Source organism: Anser cygnoides, chromosome 9 (genome assembly GCF_040182565.1).
Source record: "Anser cygnoides isolate HZ-2024a breed goose chromosome 9, Taihu_goose_T2T_genome, whole genome shotgun sequence".
Classification (NCBI taxonomy): domain Eukaryota; kingdom Metazoa; phylum Chordata; class Aves; order Anseriformes; family Anatidae; genus Anser; species Anser cygnoides.
Genome location: NC_089881.1, coordinates 3,226,780 through 3,243,795, shown reverse-complemented (window position 1 = coordinate 3,243,795; position 17,016 = coordinate 3,226,780). Strand labels below are relative to the sequence as shown.

The 17,016-nt window shown below is 47.0% G+C and overlaps 1 protein-coding gene across 1 annotated transcript in view; it reads right to left on the bottom strand.

Annotated features, from left to right (window-relative positions):
- The window catches only part of PID1 (phosphotyrosine interaction domain containing 1), an 83,787-nt gene extending 67,416 nt beyond the window's left edge, over positions 1-16,371 (bottom strand). The window contains exon 1 of the mRNA XM_048062946.2: positions 16,213-16,371. Coding sequence (XP_047918903.1) covers positions 16,213-16,242 — 30 coding nt within the window. The 5' untranslated portion in view covers positions 16,243-16,371. The remainder of the gene's footprint in view (positions 1-16,212) is intronic.
- Between the last annotated feature and the right edge of the window lie 645 nt (positions 16,372-17,016).

Below are 17,016 nucleotides of genomic sequence, written 5' to 3'. Positions count from 1 at the left end.
AAATCCAATTCTTCTATAAAAGTTGCATCTCAATAAATTGTGTCTTACCTCCCTTCCCTACCCATGTTCAAAGGGAGAGAGTACTGCAAGTCTCCCAAAGCCGTTCCCATTTGAACATTGCTTCCCACGTGTACCTTTCAACTCTCAAAACTGCACTCAGTATGAAAAAAAGCACAGCAAAGAAGCAAAGCTGTCTTCCTGTATTATATTCACATAATAATCATAAGCAATTTCTCAGAGAAGTCCTCCAGGCACAGTTTTAATGTTAAAGCAATTCTTGCTCCATTTTAACCATCCAGTGATACAGAGCTGATAGCCCAGCTCATTAAAAAGTACAAGACGCCGTTTCAAGAAATGCCATAATTTCTTGGGCAGAGTTTAGACACACTCCACAGAACAGCCCGGCTGTTCAAACCCAGCACTTGAGCCCCTAGGCTTTGGGCTCAGGTGCCCGTATTTCATCAGGAAATTCAGGTGGTTCTTCTGCTAAACCAGGTGCTACACCCAAGTGAGACACTGCAAATCCACTGTACATTCCCAATCTCCAGCAACTCTGCAAACATCACACTGCTCTGCTTAAGGCCTCCTTTTTTTTTTTTTGAGGAAAAAGGAAAAAAAAAACAGCTATTTTTAAAATAAAGCCTACTAGAAGGAGATTAACTATCCTTAAAAAAATACTTGACAGCCTCTTTGCATGTTATTGAGTGGCCCATACATATGGCAGATGAGTGCGGTAGAAGATGATAATGCATAATGATAAATAAACACTTCTGTTTAAAATCCATAAGCCTACTTATGACTAGCTTGAGACATACAAGTTATCTACAGCTTACTCAGTTCAAGAATCCTCTGCTTTCAAAATGTCCATTCAGCAGCCCTGCCAGATATTGTTTCACAATACTACAGGCTCACTTATTCATAAACAAATCATTAACATTCTTGACATAAATCCATAGTGTACAACAAATCCCAGCTATGATAATGTTTTACTACATTTGCTGTGCCCATCATGAATGGGAGTTCTGTTTTCACCAAAGAAAAAAAACAGCCTCAACAAATAAAAGGCAAATTATTCGCTGCGAGAAAACCGCCAGGATGAAATGCCTATGCACAAATTACGAACTAATTATCAAGTCCATATAGTAATAAACCTTGTGTTCAGTTAGTGAACCTGGATGTCACGATTTACGCAAGAAATCTTCCTGCTAGGACCGTAATAAATAAAACCCTGATAGCTAAATACAGAATGGCAGACTTTTAGAATTTTGTCAGCTGCAAGGAAAACCTTTTACACGTTCCCATTTCTCCAAACACAGGCACAAAAATCATCTGAAAAGATCCATCCGAATCCCTCCAGCATTCACGCATTGCTATGGGTTTATTGACAGCTCTGTACCAGAGGTTTTCAGCCAAGCCCTGAAATGATCATGGACCATTTTTATATGCATATATCAAAGCTTAAATTAGACTAATTAAAATGAACAGAATAGCTTAATGAACGCATCAGGACTAGGCTGCTTACTCTCGCTGAATAGCCTCTGCATAGATGGCAGCACAGAGCAGTGCTTTCAATCAGGGTTTCCCCAGCAAGAGTCTACGCATGGTCCAAAACCACAGCCACCACAGCAGCATCCCCACGGGGCGAGAAGGGCAGGGGTCCGAGGGATGGGATTTCCCGAGCGAGGCAGGTCTGCAGCACCTCCAGGGACCAGCCAAGTGGTCTGTCACCAGCAAAACCTCGGAAATCATGGAGTTAAATCCTCCACCACGTCCCTCAATTTGCTAACGCCTTCTGCACCTTATTTAAAGAATTAAACGCCTTCCTTAATGGCCATGTTTAAATAATTAGAAAAGATACTGGGAGATGGTTAAACTTTCCATTGATGCTCTTGGCAGATGAAAAGTACACTCTGAAGAACTGGATTTCTCTGTGGATTGATAAACAAAATGCAGACTGCTTTCTGTGTTGGCTGCCAGCTCAGCCCAATAAATAAAAGATGTTTTCAATTCCAGAAGAGATACATGTGCACCGAATGATTTAATATTTAGCAAAACCCAAATGCTATCCTGCAAGAAATTAGACTTCACTTAGTGCTCAGAGCACAGCCCTTTCGGCACAGGCGGCTGCTTGCTCGCAGTAAGTAAAAATATGCGCATGGCTGAAATGAGAGCTTTGTTATTTCTATAAAAGCGTGCAAGTATTTACTGTTACACTGCAGCATTTATTAGGAGCATGCCCCCTCTTTTTATTATTTTGATTGACATGGTTTTTCCATTTCCAGCTGGGTTTAGCTCCAGTTTTGTGATAACATAACGGCAGTGCACTCACGCGTCGATGCACAGAGCACGGCTAACTCGCAGTCTTCAGGCCTGAGCTGCTGGGTGACGGTCTGCAGCTCAGGAGAGCAAGTTTACAAGATATATTTATGGGTTTCGCTCTGTCTGTACCCAGCCTTCAAAACCATTTCAAACCTACTTTTGCCAAAAACCGACCAAGGTTATCTAGCCTAGCTTTTGGTATCACAGAGGTGACTAACCTTAATGGTTCTTTAACCCCACATCTCCTGAAGTTGTAACACATCTGTTAGTACAGAAACAGTCAGGACTGAAAGAGTGGCAGAACTGAAAAGTGGCAGCAGAACGGGCAGTCTGCATGAAGCAAAGCCCCAGCCCCTCTGTTCAAAACCTGAGCGCACTTGAGGACACGTGTGTTTGCCACCTTTGATTTCCTATTTTCTGGAAAAAGCAATATTGCAAATCCCAGCTTTCCTCTGCTGACTGGTGACAACACAAAAAACCTGCACTGTGCGAACCCACAGCCACACATCTCCTGGCACTCCTGCCAGTTGTTCACTAATCCAGCTCAGAAACTGAAAGAAACGACACTTAAGCTTCACAAAGCAAACGGCAAAAGCAATACCTGTCTGCTCTGGCTGGGCTCACCTCACCTATTTATCTCCTTCAATATGCCAATGCTAAATTTTGCACAGATCTAGTTCTCAAAAAACAAACAAACAAAAACACGAACCATCAAAAGCCAACCAGCCAAGCCACAAGCCTCAGGCCCCTGCTCCAGCAGCAAGGCTGTCCGCATTTTACCAGCGATTTCAGCGAGGAGCAGAGCCAAGCCTGAATCTTCAGATTACCCTTTGCAAAATCTCAGGATTGGTGCTACCAAAAGAAAAGAAAAGATCAAGCAGGTTGACTCAGACAAATTGTTATTTCTGTAACTATGTTTATTAACTCTGGGTACATAAAAGAGAGGAAAGCTTAAGCGGTGCTAGAAAAACACATATTGATGTTAACCACAATGGCAAACTAAAAGTATGCACCGAACCTTTCCTTCAGCCAGGAAATACTTTCAAGCTGTTTCTTTTACAGCTAGTCACTGGGTAGGAAATGCTTTTTAGACAGAAAAATATTTTCTTTTCCAGAAGCCTCTATAAAATCCATGCACAGAGTACATTCGGATGAGAATTAGTTACTTGTTTACTGCAGTAGTTCAATATACAGCTAGACCCAAACATCGACTAAACAACTTATTTCCTCTGGTAAGTGAAGAGTGGCCCTACTTAATGGTCAACACAAACAAAACAGTTTGATTTTAAGGAAAAGAAGAGGCCAAGCACTGGCAACACATCTGCTGACTGTAAAAAGCTGAACGGCAACATTAGAGTGTACAGGAGGATATCCCTCGTGTACTTTCCATTTTTTTCTACATGAAGATATTCCAGAATAAAATGTTACCAAATGCAATGAAATTGAGATGTTCTAATATATGAAAATAATGTCCTAAGCCCTGAGCTATTAATTCTGAAGTGCTGTGGGCTGTAGCTTATCATTATCATCTAGAAGCGAGGGATGGTTGTAACAGCCAATTTCATTTCTCCCCAGTGACTGAATCATGTGCTAGCTAAATCATTTATTAATGTCAAAGGCTGACATTTTTCAATTAAGATAATGAGATTCTGGAGGCTCTGGCCATCTGAACCCTGTTTGTGCACACTCGTTTGGCAATTAAAAAAAAAAAAAAAAAAGGAAGCAGCCTGATAAACGGATTTTACTTAAAGTGAGTACTAAATACTAACAATTTAGCATTAATCCTAACACATACCTACAGCTACGTTCTGGGAATAAATATTTATACTTGTAACCACACAGTGTTAGGGGTTAACATGAGGTTAAAGAGATATTAATCAAAACATGCACATTAGAAATTGGAACTGCCTGAAATCATCTCGCCCCCCATTGCAGCTCCTCTGGTGAGGACCAAGCCTTTGTCCATCCAGCAGACAGACAAACAGCATTTCAACATTGCATGGAAGTTAAGTAAAATCAAGTCATCAAAACCACATGGTACCAGACAAGCTGGTCCAGATGTTACCAAGATCTGTCCAGACTCCACGTGCTCAGCTTTATTTTATTTTGCTTACAATTAGTTTCAAAGATATGATGATGAGCTAAAAAAAAAAAAAAAAAAAAAAAAGTGTTCTCTTTGGAATTCCAGGTGTACAAAGCAGAACAGCATTAAACATTCGCTAGAGCAAACCCTGGGTCTGTATGTGGGGTCAGGTAACACACCCTGGACCAGCCAGCATGGGCAGCACATCACAGCACGGCATTCGCAGTGCACACTTGCTGCCACGACACTGTCAGCTCCCGCACACATCCATCAGGGTGGGCGAGAACTGGTGGCACACAGTGAACCAGAGCTCTCAGCTTCCCCTTTCAGACACGAGCCCATCCCCAGAGTCTCCTCCAAAGCCCACGGGAGTTTTTCCAAGCCCAATTCCCCACAGTGCCATGCACTGCCCGGGCAGCCCCTGCTCAGCTGGAGGCCTGCGGGACTTCAGCATCCCCGTACCACACTCGCAGGAGGGATGAGGTGGGACAAAGGCTGTGATACCAACGGTCAAGCATTGCCAATCACCCAGGCAAAGCAAGCTGCCTTAAAGAGTCGCCAGAACCGCTCCTCACCAGGGCACCACCACTGCGCAGCATAAAGGCTCCAGCACGCAGCCGCACCTTGGCACTGCCAGCACTGGCACCGCAATGACCTCCCTTCAGCGGGAAAAACTGACAATGCTAAGGAGGTGATGATACGCTTAAAAGCCATTCCTCCACCCCCAGGGAAGGATAACAGACGGACAAGCTGTGCGGTGTCACTGCTCCTGTTGCAGTTCCCCAGCGAGGTGCCTGCAGCCCCGCTCCCTCCCCAGCGCACCGATCCCATGGGTCACATTCAAGCTGGCACTGAAAGGAAGCCCTTACCTGCTCCACTAGCTGGACAGCACTAATAAAAGAATTCATATCTATAACACAACTATACTGCTGCCTGCTGATGCCTGCTAACTGGGGTGCTACAAAGATGCCAAGCTATTTTTTCTGGAAACTATTATGCAGCCATAACCACTCCACTGTCCATAGCTCTGCAGCACACTTGCAACGATTAACAATGATCAGCTTCGTTATTCTTCAAACTCCCAGCACCCCTTCTCTATCTGTATGGGAAGTCACGTATAACACTGTAAGGCCTCGGACATTTTTGAAAGCAGATGTTTCAGTCTGATTTTGTTCGGGTATATGTTGAGCTGTAAAACTCAGGAGGCCAGATTTAAAAACTTCCCAGAAAGCATTTTAAAATAAAAATTAAATTAATTAATTAAATTTTAAAAACACCGGATAGATTTTGGAATTATAAGGAACAATATGACATCACTTTCCTATTGTGCTACATACGGATTTGAGAATAAGAAAATGTTGGAAATGATGTTTTCCCCAGGATAAGACAGACTGCTCTCTAATTTCAACTCTGTAAGGACGGCTGCTGGATAAGAAACATTTTTTGTTGCTCCTGATAAATGCTGAAAAAAACAAAAACTGGAGTAGGCATTTTAAACCCTTTGAAGAAACAAACGTTACATTTTTTTGAGAAAACATGAAAATAAGAAAAGGAATAAGAGACAGACTGCATTCACAAACGAGAAATACACTTTTCAACCAAAATCTCAAAAACATCTGTTGAAGTCAGGCCACAGCCCACGGAAGGCTGGAGGCTGCAGCAGAAGGTGGCCGTGGGCACTGCAGGGCTCCAGGTTGGTGGCCAAGAGCCCAGGATGCTCCCAGCCTACGCCTGGGGACCCAGCATGGCACCCACGGGTCCTCTACCCGCACTCCCCTTACCCTCACAAAGGGAAGAAGCCGTGTGACCACCAGGTTTATTAATGCTTCCATAAATATTTTGTAAAGTGCTTTTCTCCTCCACCCCAAAGCAAGCGGGCTCCAGGCCTGCAGCGTGACACAGACGTTCCGGTTGGATACGTAACAGCCCCTTATCCAAACAGCGAGGGCTTGGTCAAGAATGACCTCAGTAACAACGCGTTCCAAAAAGAGTAACACAGAAACGTTCAGTCTGGCTCGCTTAGACGTTAAATCTTTTCACAGTCACATATATCTGCTTAAAAATAAAGAAAAAAAAAATCAGGTAAAATTCGGACACTCCCAAAAACACATGAGGTTTCTTCAGAGCAAAAGAAATCCAGAGCAGCTCCCCTGACATTAGCAATAGCACTTAGATTAATACCAACTTACCAAGATCAGAATTTGGACCAAAAGAGATCTGCATATAGATAGACAGGAGCAAAGTTTATCCCCACATGAACAAAGTGACATCTATTTAGACATTAACAGTTTCTGAAATTCTCTAGCTTGATATAACATCAGTGATTTAAATGCCAAACCACATTCACTTCATTTATCTTGGAAAGCTTCACATACACGTAAGAAAACCCTCAAACCATAACACAGGAACTGAAGGTCAGACTGTTGCTTTCAGAGCCGGCATAGTAAACTGCGGAACAAACCAGTTACGGACATTTCCACAGTTAATGCTGCTCACTCACTGCACATGGATATTTTTCTAATGTCATGTAAGCAGCCACAAATAACTCCTGCTGTTGAGAAATAAAAATCCTAAATTGAAAAGACAACATAACAGCCCTCTGAAAATCATTTAACAATATTTGTGTTTCTCGTAGCCAATCAGAACCAAGTTATGCCAGTGCAAGGTTTCTGCAGACAGGGCTCTGGGCTGTGACAGCCCCCAGCCCCCTCTGGCCCCAGCTGCTGACAGCTCCCCACCAAGGGGACATCCGGCTGCCCCCACATCCAACAGCTCCACATCTCTATAAGGCACTTCACATTAGTCCAAAGCCTCTCTTGTTGCTGTTTTGCTGACAAACATACCGAGATACGTTCACCTACCCACACCCCACTGCCCCACTCCAACCTGCTGCAGCCCTGTCCTGGGCTCAGAAAACCAGAGGGAGCCTGTCCGGCCACGGGGTGAAATCCCTCAGCTGCAGCAGTGGGATGGCTCTTTCCAGGAGAAGAGCTCTCTAACTCATTTCAGCTGTTGCTTGCAACTCACAATCTCTTCAGATACGACTCTCCTTAGTCAGATGAGCTCCACCACTTGTGCCCAAAACTTGTCAGCATCTCAGTCATAAGGAGGATGTAGGAGAGTGACTTCAGGGAAGAAACAATTAAACAGTGACTAATTAAAACTTCAGTGAATACTGTCCTGAAGTGCCAGGGCTTTTCCTCACCCTTGATTATGAAAGTTAGTTGTCTCAGTCCAAGGCTCGCTCTGTCCCACAGAAAGGCTGACCACCTCTCCAGACCCTGCAGTGAGCCCAGTATTTCTGATGGGGTTGTCTCCTGTACCAGGCTGCCCAGTCACCACTGGACAGCTACCAGGAAATGACCCGAACTCTGTCCTTGGCAGCTCAATGGCCCCTTTCAGCCAAACTGTTGAGAAGACCACTGTGAAATTTTTTAGAATATCCTTCCTTCTGATTCTAACCCAAACAACAGAGCCCAGCTGTGAAAACTGAAGCCTGCACAGATCCACACTGCACAGCCTCCTCCTGAAAAGCACTGGGACAAAATTCAAGCCTCTACAATTTTTGTTGATTCAAAGTTATAGTCAAGCATGGAATATTCCTGTGGACTATAAACAAAAAACAAAACACTGAGGAAAAATAAAACACCTCACATTTAAATTGATTTACTACCATTCAATAGTGCTGGAACTGGTAACACTAAAAGCAACACGGACACTGTGGAGTATGCAAGCCTGGAAAGCATCACAGAAACAGCTCGCTTTACACTCCACGTGTACATCCAAGTGCTTCTATGTCGGGTCTCACCTCTATCTTTAAATATCTATGTATGAGAAATGTATCAAATTGCTTTGTACCCCACAGTAATACTGCCTGTGTCCCCTCACACACAACCCCATGAAAACTTCACTCAGCCCACGAGACATTTTGAAAGCCCTAGTTGCCAAGCACCACACCACCAAAATCTGTTCTCCAGGCCTTGCTTTGACTCTTCCCTGACAGTCTTCTGAAAGATGAAAGAAATTCTCTGCCGCCTTCTGCCGACACACTGCGTGGGGAGGCAGGGAGGAGGCTTGTGCCAGGCCTCGACCCCCAGGCAGCTCAGGGAGCTACAGGCAGGGCTTCCAAAAAGAACTTTTCTGGTCAAAAACTGGGGGGAAAAAAAGAATAAATTCCAGATGGAAAAGCTAAAAATGGGAAAAAGATTCTATTTTAAAAAGTCTCAAATCGGGGGGGGGGGGGGGGGGGGGGGGGGGGGGGGAAGATTAAAACCCTGTTTTTGAAACCTTATGTTTTTGCTGTTTGTCTTGGTGTGCTCCAGCTCCACACCAGAGCCACAAGAACCAGCACACCCAGACACAACCCTCCTGGTGGCAGTCTTGTTTCCAGAAGGCAACACTGGAAAATTGAGAAAAATGTCTCTCAACATAACACTAGAAACCAAATTCAGCATATTAATTTGGACTGGTCATGTTTGATAAATAACAACAGAATTTTTGTTTTTCTGTTTTAATCCGAGAGACTAGAGGGAGTGATTTCTCCCCCAAGGAACAATACCGTTTTCAGGTCAGTGTCATCATCAGCTCAGAAAGCGAGCATTAATCCTGACAGCAGGAAAGCTCATCTCCAGCTACAGGAAAGCCACCAAGCAAGTAAGACGTGATATGCAGAGCCTCCTCCTGCAGCCACACAGAGAGGAAAGGTTCCATCTGCCCACACCTTTTGTCTCTCAGCACCACAGCCCACTCTCAGGAAGAAGTTCCACAGTGTGGAGAAATGTTTGTTTTAAATGAGACCATACAAGCTTTCTGGATCCCGTGTAACAGCCCAGTAGGTGGGATTGCTGCCCTGCCCTGAAACCCAGTCAGGCCCATGAAGGCTGGTACAGACGCCAGTGGAGCTTGGACTAGCTCCCATTGCAAGATTTTCAGGGCAGCTACTGCCCCAGTGGGACCAGACTTCTGAACACCACTTCTCTACAGGCGCTGAATGAGTGGTCATGTTTTCAGAAAAGCTCAGTCCACCAGGTAAAAAGCTCTCTGGAAAAGCCCGGCCCCAGATGGAGGTTCTGAATATTTGGAAACTTACTCCAGGGTCATTCTGAACACTTGACACGAAACGTATGGAATATCCATCTCTGAAACCCAGAGGGAGCCTGGAGCGGGAAGAAAGAAGCGGCCACAAATCTGAGCTCCAGGACATTTAATTAACTTTCTATCTGTTCGCAGTGTTCCTGGCAATTCCCATCAAATATATCTGGAGAAAATATTTTCACATGAGGAGACGTTTGAAAACCATCTGGAATGGCACAGATCCAATGCCATGAAGGGGCACAGCACAAGATTGCTGGTGACTTCGGTGCCACGGCTCTGAGATACCTGTGCTCACAGCTCAGCTCAGTCATTAGGAAGCCCATCAGGGATCTGGGTCACACACAGGGCTGTTAAGGCTGCCTGGAAGCAGGGTCAGCCATTAACCAGCAAGAGTGGAGTGGGACAGCCAAAGAAGGCCTGGGGCCTGCCCCAGACCTCAACCCCTCACTTGAGGCCCTTGGCATGGGGGTGAGGGAGGCCTGTGAGGGAACAAAGGCAGCAAACAGTGAGAATGGCAAAATTTTTAAGTTTCTGAATTTGCACTGGAACTATTACCAACAATAATTGGTTCATCAGAAAAGCAGCTAAAAGCAGCTACCATTTAAACACAGCCAGTGAAAACAGGCATGGAGGTTCTTCAAAACGACCAACGCTTCAGAAGCCACTGCTGAACTGCTAAGATAGGGGTCACTGTAATGAAATCAACTTTATCATTCTGAGTCTGTACAATTTTGTTGAAGTGCTATCATTAAAATAAAGAGATATCAAGTATCAGAAGAACAACTTTTTTTAAAAAAATTAATCCCCCAAAGACTTTATGCATCAAGATTCGTATTTGCTACTCCGCATTTTCAGTATTTCAGCGAGAAAAACAAATCATGAAAGGTCACATTAAGTCTTTTCACAGACACTTTGCAATCACCCACATTTAAAATCTTTGCTCAAAGATTTTTATGCACTTAATCAAGAAGAGCCCTGCAGACTAACACTGCTGTCACCTGCAACTTTCCAGCTATTATTTGAAGCGCAAGTAAGTTCAATTATTATACATGAAAGCATCGTGGAAAAGAAAGCAACTATTAAACATTGCTTGAAGGGACTTTTCAGCTCCACATCCACGAGCGCCCAGGCCAGGCTCTCATCCTGCCTGCACAGCACGCCGGATGGCAGGCAGAACCACCACCACCCCAACCAGGCACAAAGCCCCTGCAGCCAGAGGCTCCGCCGCCCAGCTGAAGGCCTGCCTGCTGCACACACGACCACCCATGGAAGGTGATGGCAATGCTGCTATGGACTGTCCTACTGGCTGCCATCGGGGAACAGAAAGAAAAAAAAAAAAAAGCAGGCAGTTAAAATCCTGAACTATTTAGACTGAATGCTTTGGGCTGACTGCCTTTCCTCAAGGAAATCATTGATTTTTTTTTCATTATTTATTTTTATTTGTCTTGGTCATCAAATAGGCTGTTAGCTTTATAAACTGAAACTGGTAGTACACTATTAAACGAACCCTTAAGATCATTTCCCAGAGGGCTTTCCACAAAACAGTCACTGATTTTGATTTTCTTTTGGTCATAGAATGCTTCCCAAAATTAGCATTTTTCCAGAGCCATTCATTTTCTACAAAGAATAAATAATGTAGAAAAAAGGCACTGCCCAGGCTAAGTGGTGCCAGATGAGCTTGCTGCAATTCACTGAGCTTTGTTTGAAAGATCTCTGACTGCTGCAAAGTCATAGTAGCAAACTGGCATAAAAACTTTGATGCCTTGAAAAATATCCTGTAGCTATATAATGCCAAAACATTGTGCTGAGAGACTTTCTGGACGTTTGCATCCACATGATATAAGCTTAAATTTCAAATACTTTTCACTTTTTCCTTCTGACATAATATTTAATAAAACCAGAGTTCAGTAGTAGTATCACTCCCACTATACATGTCTTGCAGCAGTTTCTGTCTAGACAGCTGTTTGTATGCTTTACACTTGCAATCTGTTTGTGTTGGTTTTAAGGAGGAGTTATTCCATATGCTGTTAAAAATTCGAAAAACACTGTTTCAACTGACTGTATAGAGCATTTTCAGTAGACATGCATCGGAACACTACAAATATAATACCAAGATGAGAAGTTGATTTGAAAGCACTGACAGCACCTAAAACCACATTACATCTAACAGATACAAACGTTGCCGTACAACCAGTGGCAGAGACACACACACCACAACACAATTACCTTGAAGCCATCACACATACCGCTTTGCTCAAAGCTGGCTTTTCTTCAGGGAACAGTTTCCGTATTCCTGACACAGGAAAGGTGTTTGATGTTTACCCTAGGTGGTAGAGGATATTTTCTGAATACTGGAAAGCCCTGTGCAGCATACTGCACGGGTGGGGGGACTCTGGCTGCCCTCCAGTAGCGTGGGGCAGAAATCAAGGGACTGATTACCCAGGGGCAACCACTTGCCCAAGAAAAGCATCCAAAAGGCAGAGATGCAACATGGGATGATGGCAGCAGGCACCACCAGTTCTCAAAGCCCACCAGCGGTACCACGCACAGGACAGAAGCAAGAGCTATTTCCACAATGAGAGCTCGGCGCAGCTCCACACAGGGACGCTCGAGGTTATAGCACTGCCACATCCCCCACTCCTGAAGGAAATGTATTTGGACACGGCGATCCTCTGCCCACACGTGCTAGGAGAAGCAGGGAGACTTATAAACAGGGCTTACGGACAGCCTGAACTTGGAAACTATGCACCCTCAGGGATTTATTATCTAGAAACAATGTCTGGCATCAAGCTTCCAGGAAAATTTAGGTTTCAAAGCAAATACCAGTCATCTCACAGACAAGCAAATGGAACTGCACTAAGACCTTGGTTGTTTTCAAAAACCACTTCAGAGCCCTCATGGGAGCAACACTGTGGCCAGCAGCTCCGAAATCCCAGCTGCGACCCTCCCGTCCCAAACCAGACACAGAGGGTACATTTGGAATTAGTTTTAAATACGGACTTCAGAAGAGTTTTGGCTTTATTTCAACCAGTGCCATCACAGCAAACATCAAGCCAAAAATCAGGCAGCACTGCCTGTGACTACCGACAAACTCTGCCACAAATGGTGCGATCAAACCCATGCACAAAGGGCAGAGGGCGCCCGCAGCTGGAGCCCAGTGATCGCAACCGGTGGACCAGCTCTTATATATGTGCTGCACCTCCCGGCGAGGACCCCAACAGAGGCAGGGCACACACAAGTCCTCTGTTTTCACCAGCATTTAGTTGAACACAAACAAGAAGTGCTGCCGCAGAAATTACAGCAGAAAAAGTTTTCAAAAGAGACACAAAGATCATCCCTTTTACACTGAGCATGGAAATGCTAATGCCTGTATTACCTGTAAAATCACAACCTTCTTACGTACCACACCAGAGCGGCTGATCCCTATGGTATACTCGGGCAGCGTCCTGGCCCTGCAGTGTCCCACATAAGTAACAGTCCCACGGACTTTAGAGAAAATGCACGCAGCCGAGATATTGCTATAGGTAAAAGAATGGCAGAAGGGGAAGGAACAAAGAAGAAAAAGTGGTATTGTATTTTCAAGGAAATTCCAGAAACCTTGATATTTACGTTTCTCTTGCTTATTCTTCCAATCCATTTAATTCCATTGGGAACTACACTGGGAGTCTGCTGGGATTTTTGTACACGCACAGCCAAAGCCAAAAACTTCAGCACAAACTGAAACTTGACAGGACTGAGCACATTCGGAACAACAGCAGCTTCTACGTGATCAGCCACAGACCAGGAACATGCAGCCCTGTTGCTCACCGGGTGGGACTGAGAAAAGGAGACCCACAAGCAATAGACAACCACTGCACCCTTCCCAGAAGGAGGCAGGTGTCTGCATGCTGCCATGAGCGTGCCCTTCTCAGTTAACCACACGTAGCTGTCCTCAGCAAGGAGGGCAGGGCTGACCCAGGACAGCAGGCAGCCACTTCCAAAGTCGGCTCACAGTCTCTTACTAAACTAGGCCAAAAGAAATATGCAGAAAGATGAAAATATTTTCACTGCCGTTTTACTTAGCACATAGCTACAGCACGGACTAATAACAGACCTGCACTTTGGCACAGCTGGAAACTGACGCAAGATGCATCTGAGTCACAATGACACCACATACAACTCGTGAAAGCCCAGCTCCGTGCTCTCTGCACCCATACATCAGCTTGAAGGAGAACCTACAAAAGATGGAGCTGCAACCTGCCATATACATCCCCCAAACACTGCTGCATCTTGGCATGACTGGCACGTAACTGCAGAACATGTGAACAGAGACCACAAGACATGATCGACTCTACCCAGTGCCCCAGTAGCCGAAGTCTCCCCTGCTGCAGCCCAAACCCCATGCCCAGCACCCTCCCACCCATGCCACGAGGAAGCACCAGGGACGAGCTGGGGCCCCCCTCACGGTACCCTGGTGGCACCGAGATTTGTTTCACAGCAGCTGGGTGGCAGGAGACAGGGAGCCTGGGACAAGGGGACACGGGACACCTGAAACTGGATTATGATGTTTACATGGAAAGAAGGGAAAAAAACATGTATTTATTGCTTTGCACAAGCTCCCCGTAGGAGGGCCAGGCAGCGCTGCCAGCAGCTCTGGCCAGGCTGGTGATGCACAACGTGTGGTGGTTCTTGGAGACAAACACAGAGATCAGGCTACTTAAAAATGACCACGTCTCAAATTTTAAAAAGAAAAAAAGTTGGGAATATTAGATAATCTATTGCCAACGCAACTCTGGCTTGTGTGTATACAGCTTAGAATCCAACTTTTAATTAGGTGATTGCATCCCAGTGACTCAGAGCAGCCTTCCTCCTTGGTGGTGCTCACCGCATTCATTTTGCCCACTGTTCACTACATTTTTATTTAACCTCATGTGAACGCAGAACTACTAATGGCTTCTTGGGGCTTTTTCAAAGCTTTCCCCTTCTCAGTCCAGTAACTAGCACAAGTCAAAATGTCATTTAATTCTGGAGGTTTGGATCCCTCTGGCTTGTTTTTGACAGCACCTACAGCTCTTAATACGCTTCCCCAGCAACTCCCAGTAGCAAGAACCACAGTTACAGACTCAGCATCTTGAGAGACTCAGGATGCCTGGAGGCTCCAGCTAGAGGCAACCAACAGTACGTTGCAGAAGATCAGTGGCCACTGCTGAGCAGTTCGGGGCTCCCGGCTGCCTCCCAAGAGCACAGCCTCCCCTGCACCTCAATCTCACTGCAACAGGTAAGCGAGGTGCATGTCCCCCCTTCAGGCAGCCCAGGTTCCCTGCAGCACGTGGTCTTCTCCATGCGCTCCCGAGGGAGAGACGCCTGCATGGGTGCAGGATTTGATAACTTAATCCCTGCGGGCTGTAGCGGACTGCAGCGGAACGCACGCGCCTAAGGAAGCTGAGTAAGGTTACACTCACAACTTTGTTCTGCATCACATAAGCACTTGATTCTAATTAGCCTTTCATGCTCTCCTAGGCAGCATCACCTGCTTGTTACATTAGTATCTTAGCTTTAAACCGAAATCCAAGAACAGGACACATCCATATGATCCAGACCTGCACACCGCTGCTAACCTCAGCCTTCCCCTTCTCCTCCCCTCCCTCCGCTGCTCTTTGTGCCCCAAGTGCTGGGTGCAGCCTCGCCTCGGGTCCTTCCCCCACAGCATCCCGGGCCACAAGCCCAGCCAGGGGCACGGTCCCACCGGAGGGCAGGTGGAACAGGTGCCCCAGCCTCAGCACCGGGCCCAGGATCACCATAACACAGGTGATCGCGCTGCTTGCCTTTGGTACCCGCATGTTTCTGGCTCACACAGGGGAAACAAACAAATAATAATGCATTTACATAATAATATTACATAAGGTTCATAACATTTACATCGTAAGAATTTACACAATAATATTTGTCCTGGAACCCACAAACTATTGTTCCAATCAACTACAAACCAAGCTCCTCATCCTAGAGAAAAGTATGCCTTTTTGAGAAAAATAACTATTCCTGTTCCTGGCTGGGGGGATTCATGCTCGAAGATCTGCTCAGTGTGGCTTTAGTATCAACTCAACCCAAACCTCTGAATTTTCTGCTTGATGGTATCAAAGCAAACTCTCAATTTCAGTCGCAAAAGCCATAAAAACCTTTCATTGGCACCCAGCTAAGTAAGACTGCTGGTTCTTGCTTAAAATGCCCGCTTCTCTCTCAGCAGACACTTGCTCTGGAAACTAACGAAGTCAACACAGTGGAACTACAAAGTGAGTTGGATTTCTTCTCGCCGTCTGCCTGTCTCAAATTTCACCCTGAGTTTATTTACATGCAAATCTGCATAAAAGCATACATTAAAAAAAAAAAAAAAAAAAAAAACGCAGAGAACCGGGGCCAGCACCCCGGCTGGGGGGGGCCGGAGCTCCCCGACCCTTTGGGACCCGCACATTTGGGGGCGACACCCGGCCCTCGGGGACCCCGCTCCCCCAGGACCCCGCTCCAGCCGCGGGGCTGCGCGGACCCAGCGGGGCAGCAGCGCCGAGGCCGCGATCCCCGTGCCCCGACCCCTCGGAGCCCGCACCGGGGGACAACGGGCACCGGGAACGGGGCAGCCCCGCCGCGCCCCCCGTTCCCAGCCTCTCCGGGCCGGGGGAGAAGTTGCAGCCAAGTGTCCCGTTGCCGCGGGCGGGGGATGCTCCGCCGGCCCCGCCGCCTACCTGCAGGCGCTCCGTGGCCGGCTGCCACATGGTGCCGCGGCGGCGGGAGGCGCTGCCGAGCGCGCTGGGGTCTCCGCGGGCGCGCAAAGCTCCGCTCGCCTCCGCGCCCCGCTCCGCTCCGCGCCCCGCTCCGCCCCGCTCCGCCCACGGCCCGCCCCCGGGCGGAGCAGCACCAGCGGCAGCGGCAGCACCAGCGGCACGGTGCAGGGGGTGGCCCCCGGTGGGTGCACCGGGAGCGGGTCCGGGCCCGGGCGTCGCGCCCTGCCCCGGCCGTCGCGCCACCTCCAGCGCCGTGGCGTTTGTTGGCTGCCGGTGTGTTACATGACAAAGCGGTGTTCCCAAACGCAACTGGGCACGTTCCCAAACAGCCAGGGTTTCCACCGCCTTCGCCTGTGGGAAGCAGCCCCGTGACCGCGTCGCAGGATCGGGGCGAGGCTGTGTGTGGTGGGAGCGAGGCCTCCGTGAACGCAGACCTCGAAATTACTTCTGGAAACGCCACCAGCATGGCCCTTAGCAGGGACGGGCTAGTGAAAGCCGTTCAAGGCTTGTGGCTTGGCTAACTGATGAAGCAGAGGGGCTGGGCCCATCCCCTCCCCAGGAGGGGAACAACTCGCCCCACTGGGTGCAGCCCTCCTCACCCGCAAGCTGACAGGGTGGCCCTGTGTGGCCCCGTCAATCCTCTCATTTCTTCCAACTGACGCCAGGGAGGCATTTCCTAAAAGCCCTGCTCTTTCCCAAGTAAACTTTGCTGCTGCCCTTCTCCTAACTGTGAATTTACCCCCCGTCACTACCTGTAGTGGCTGG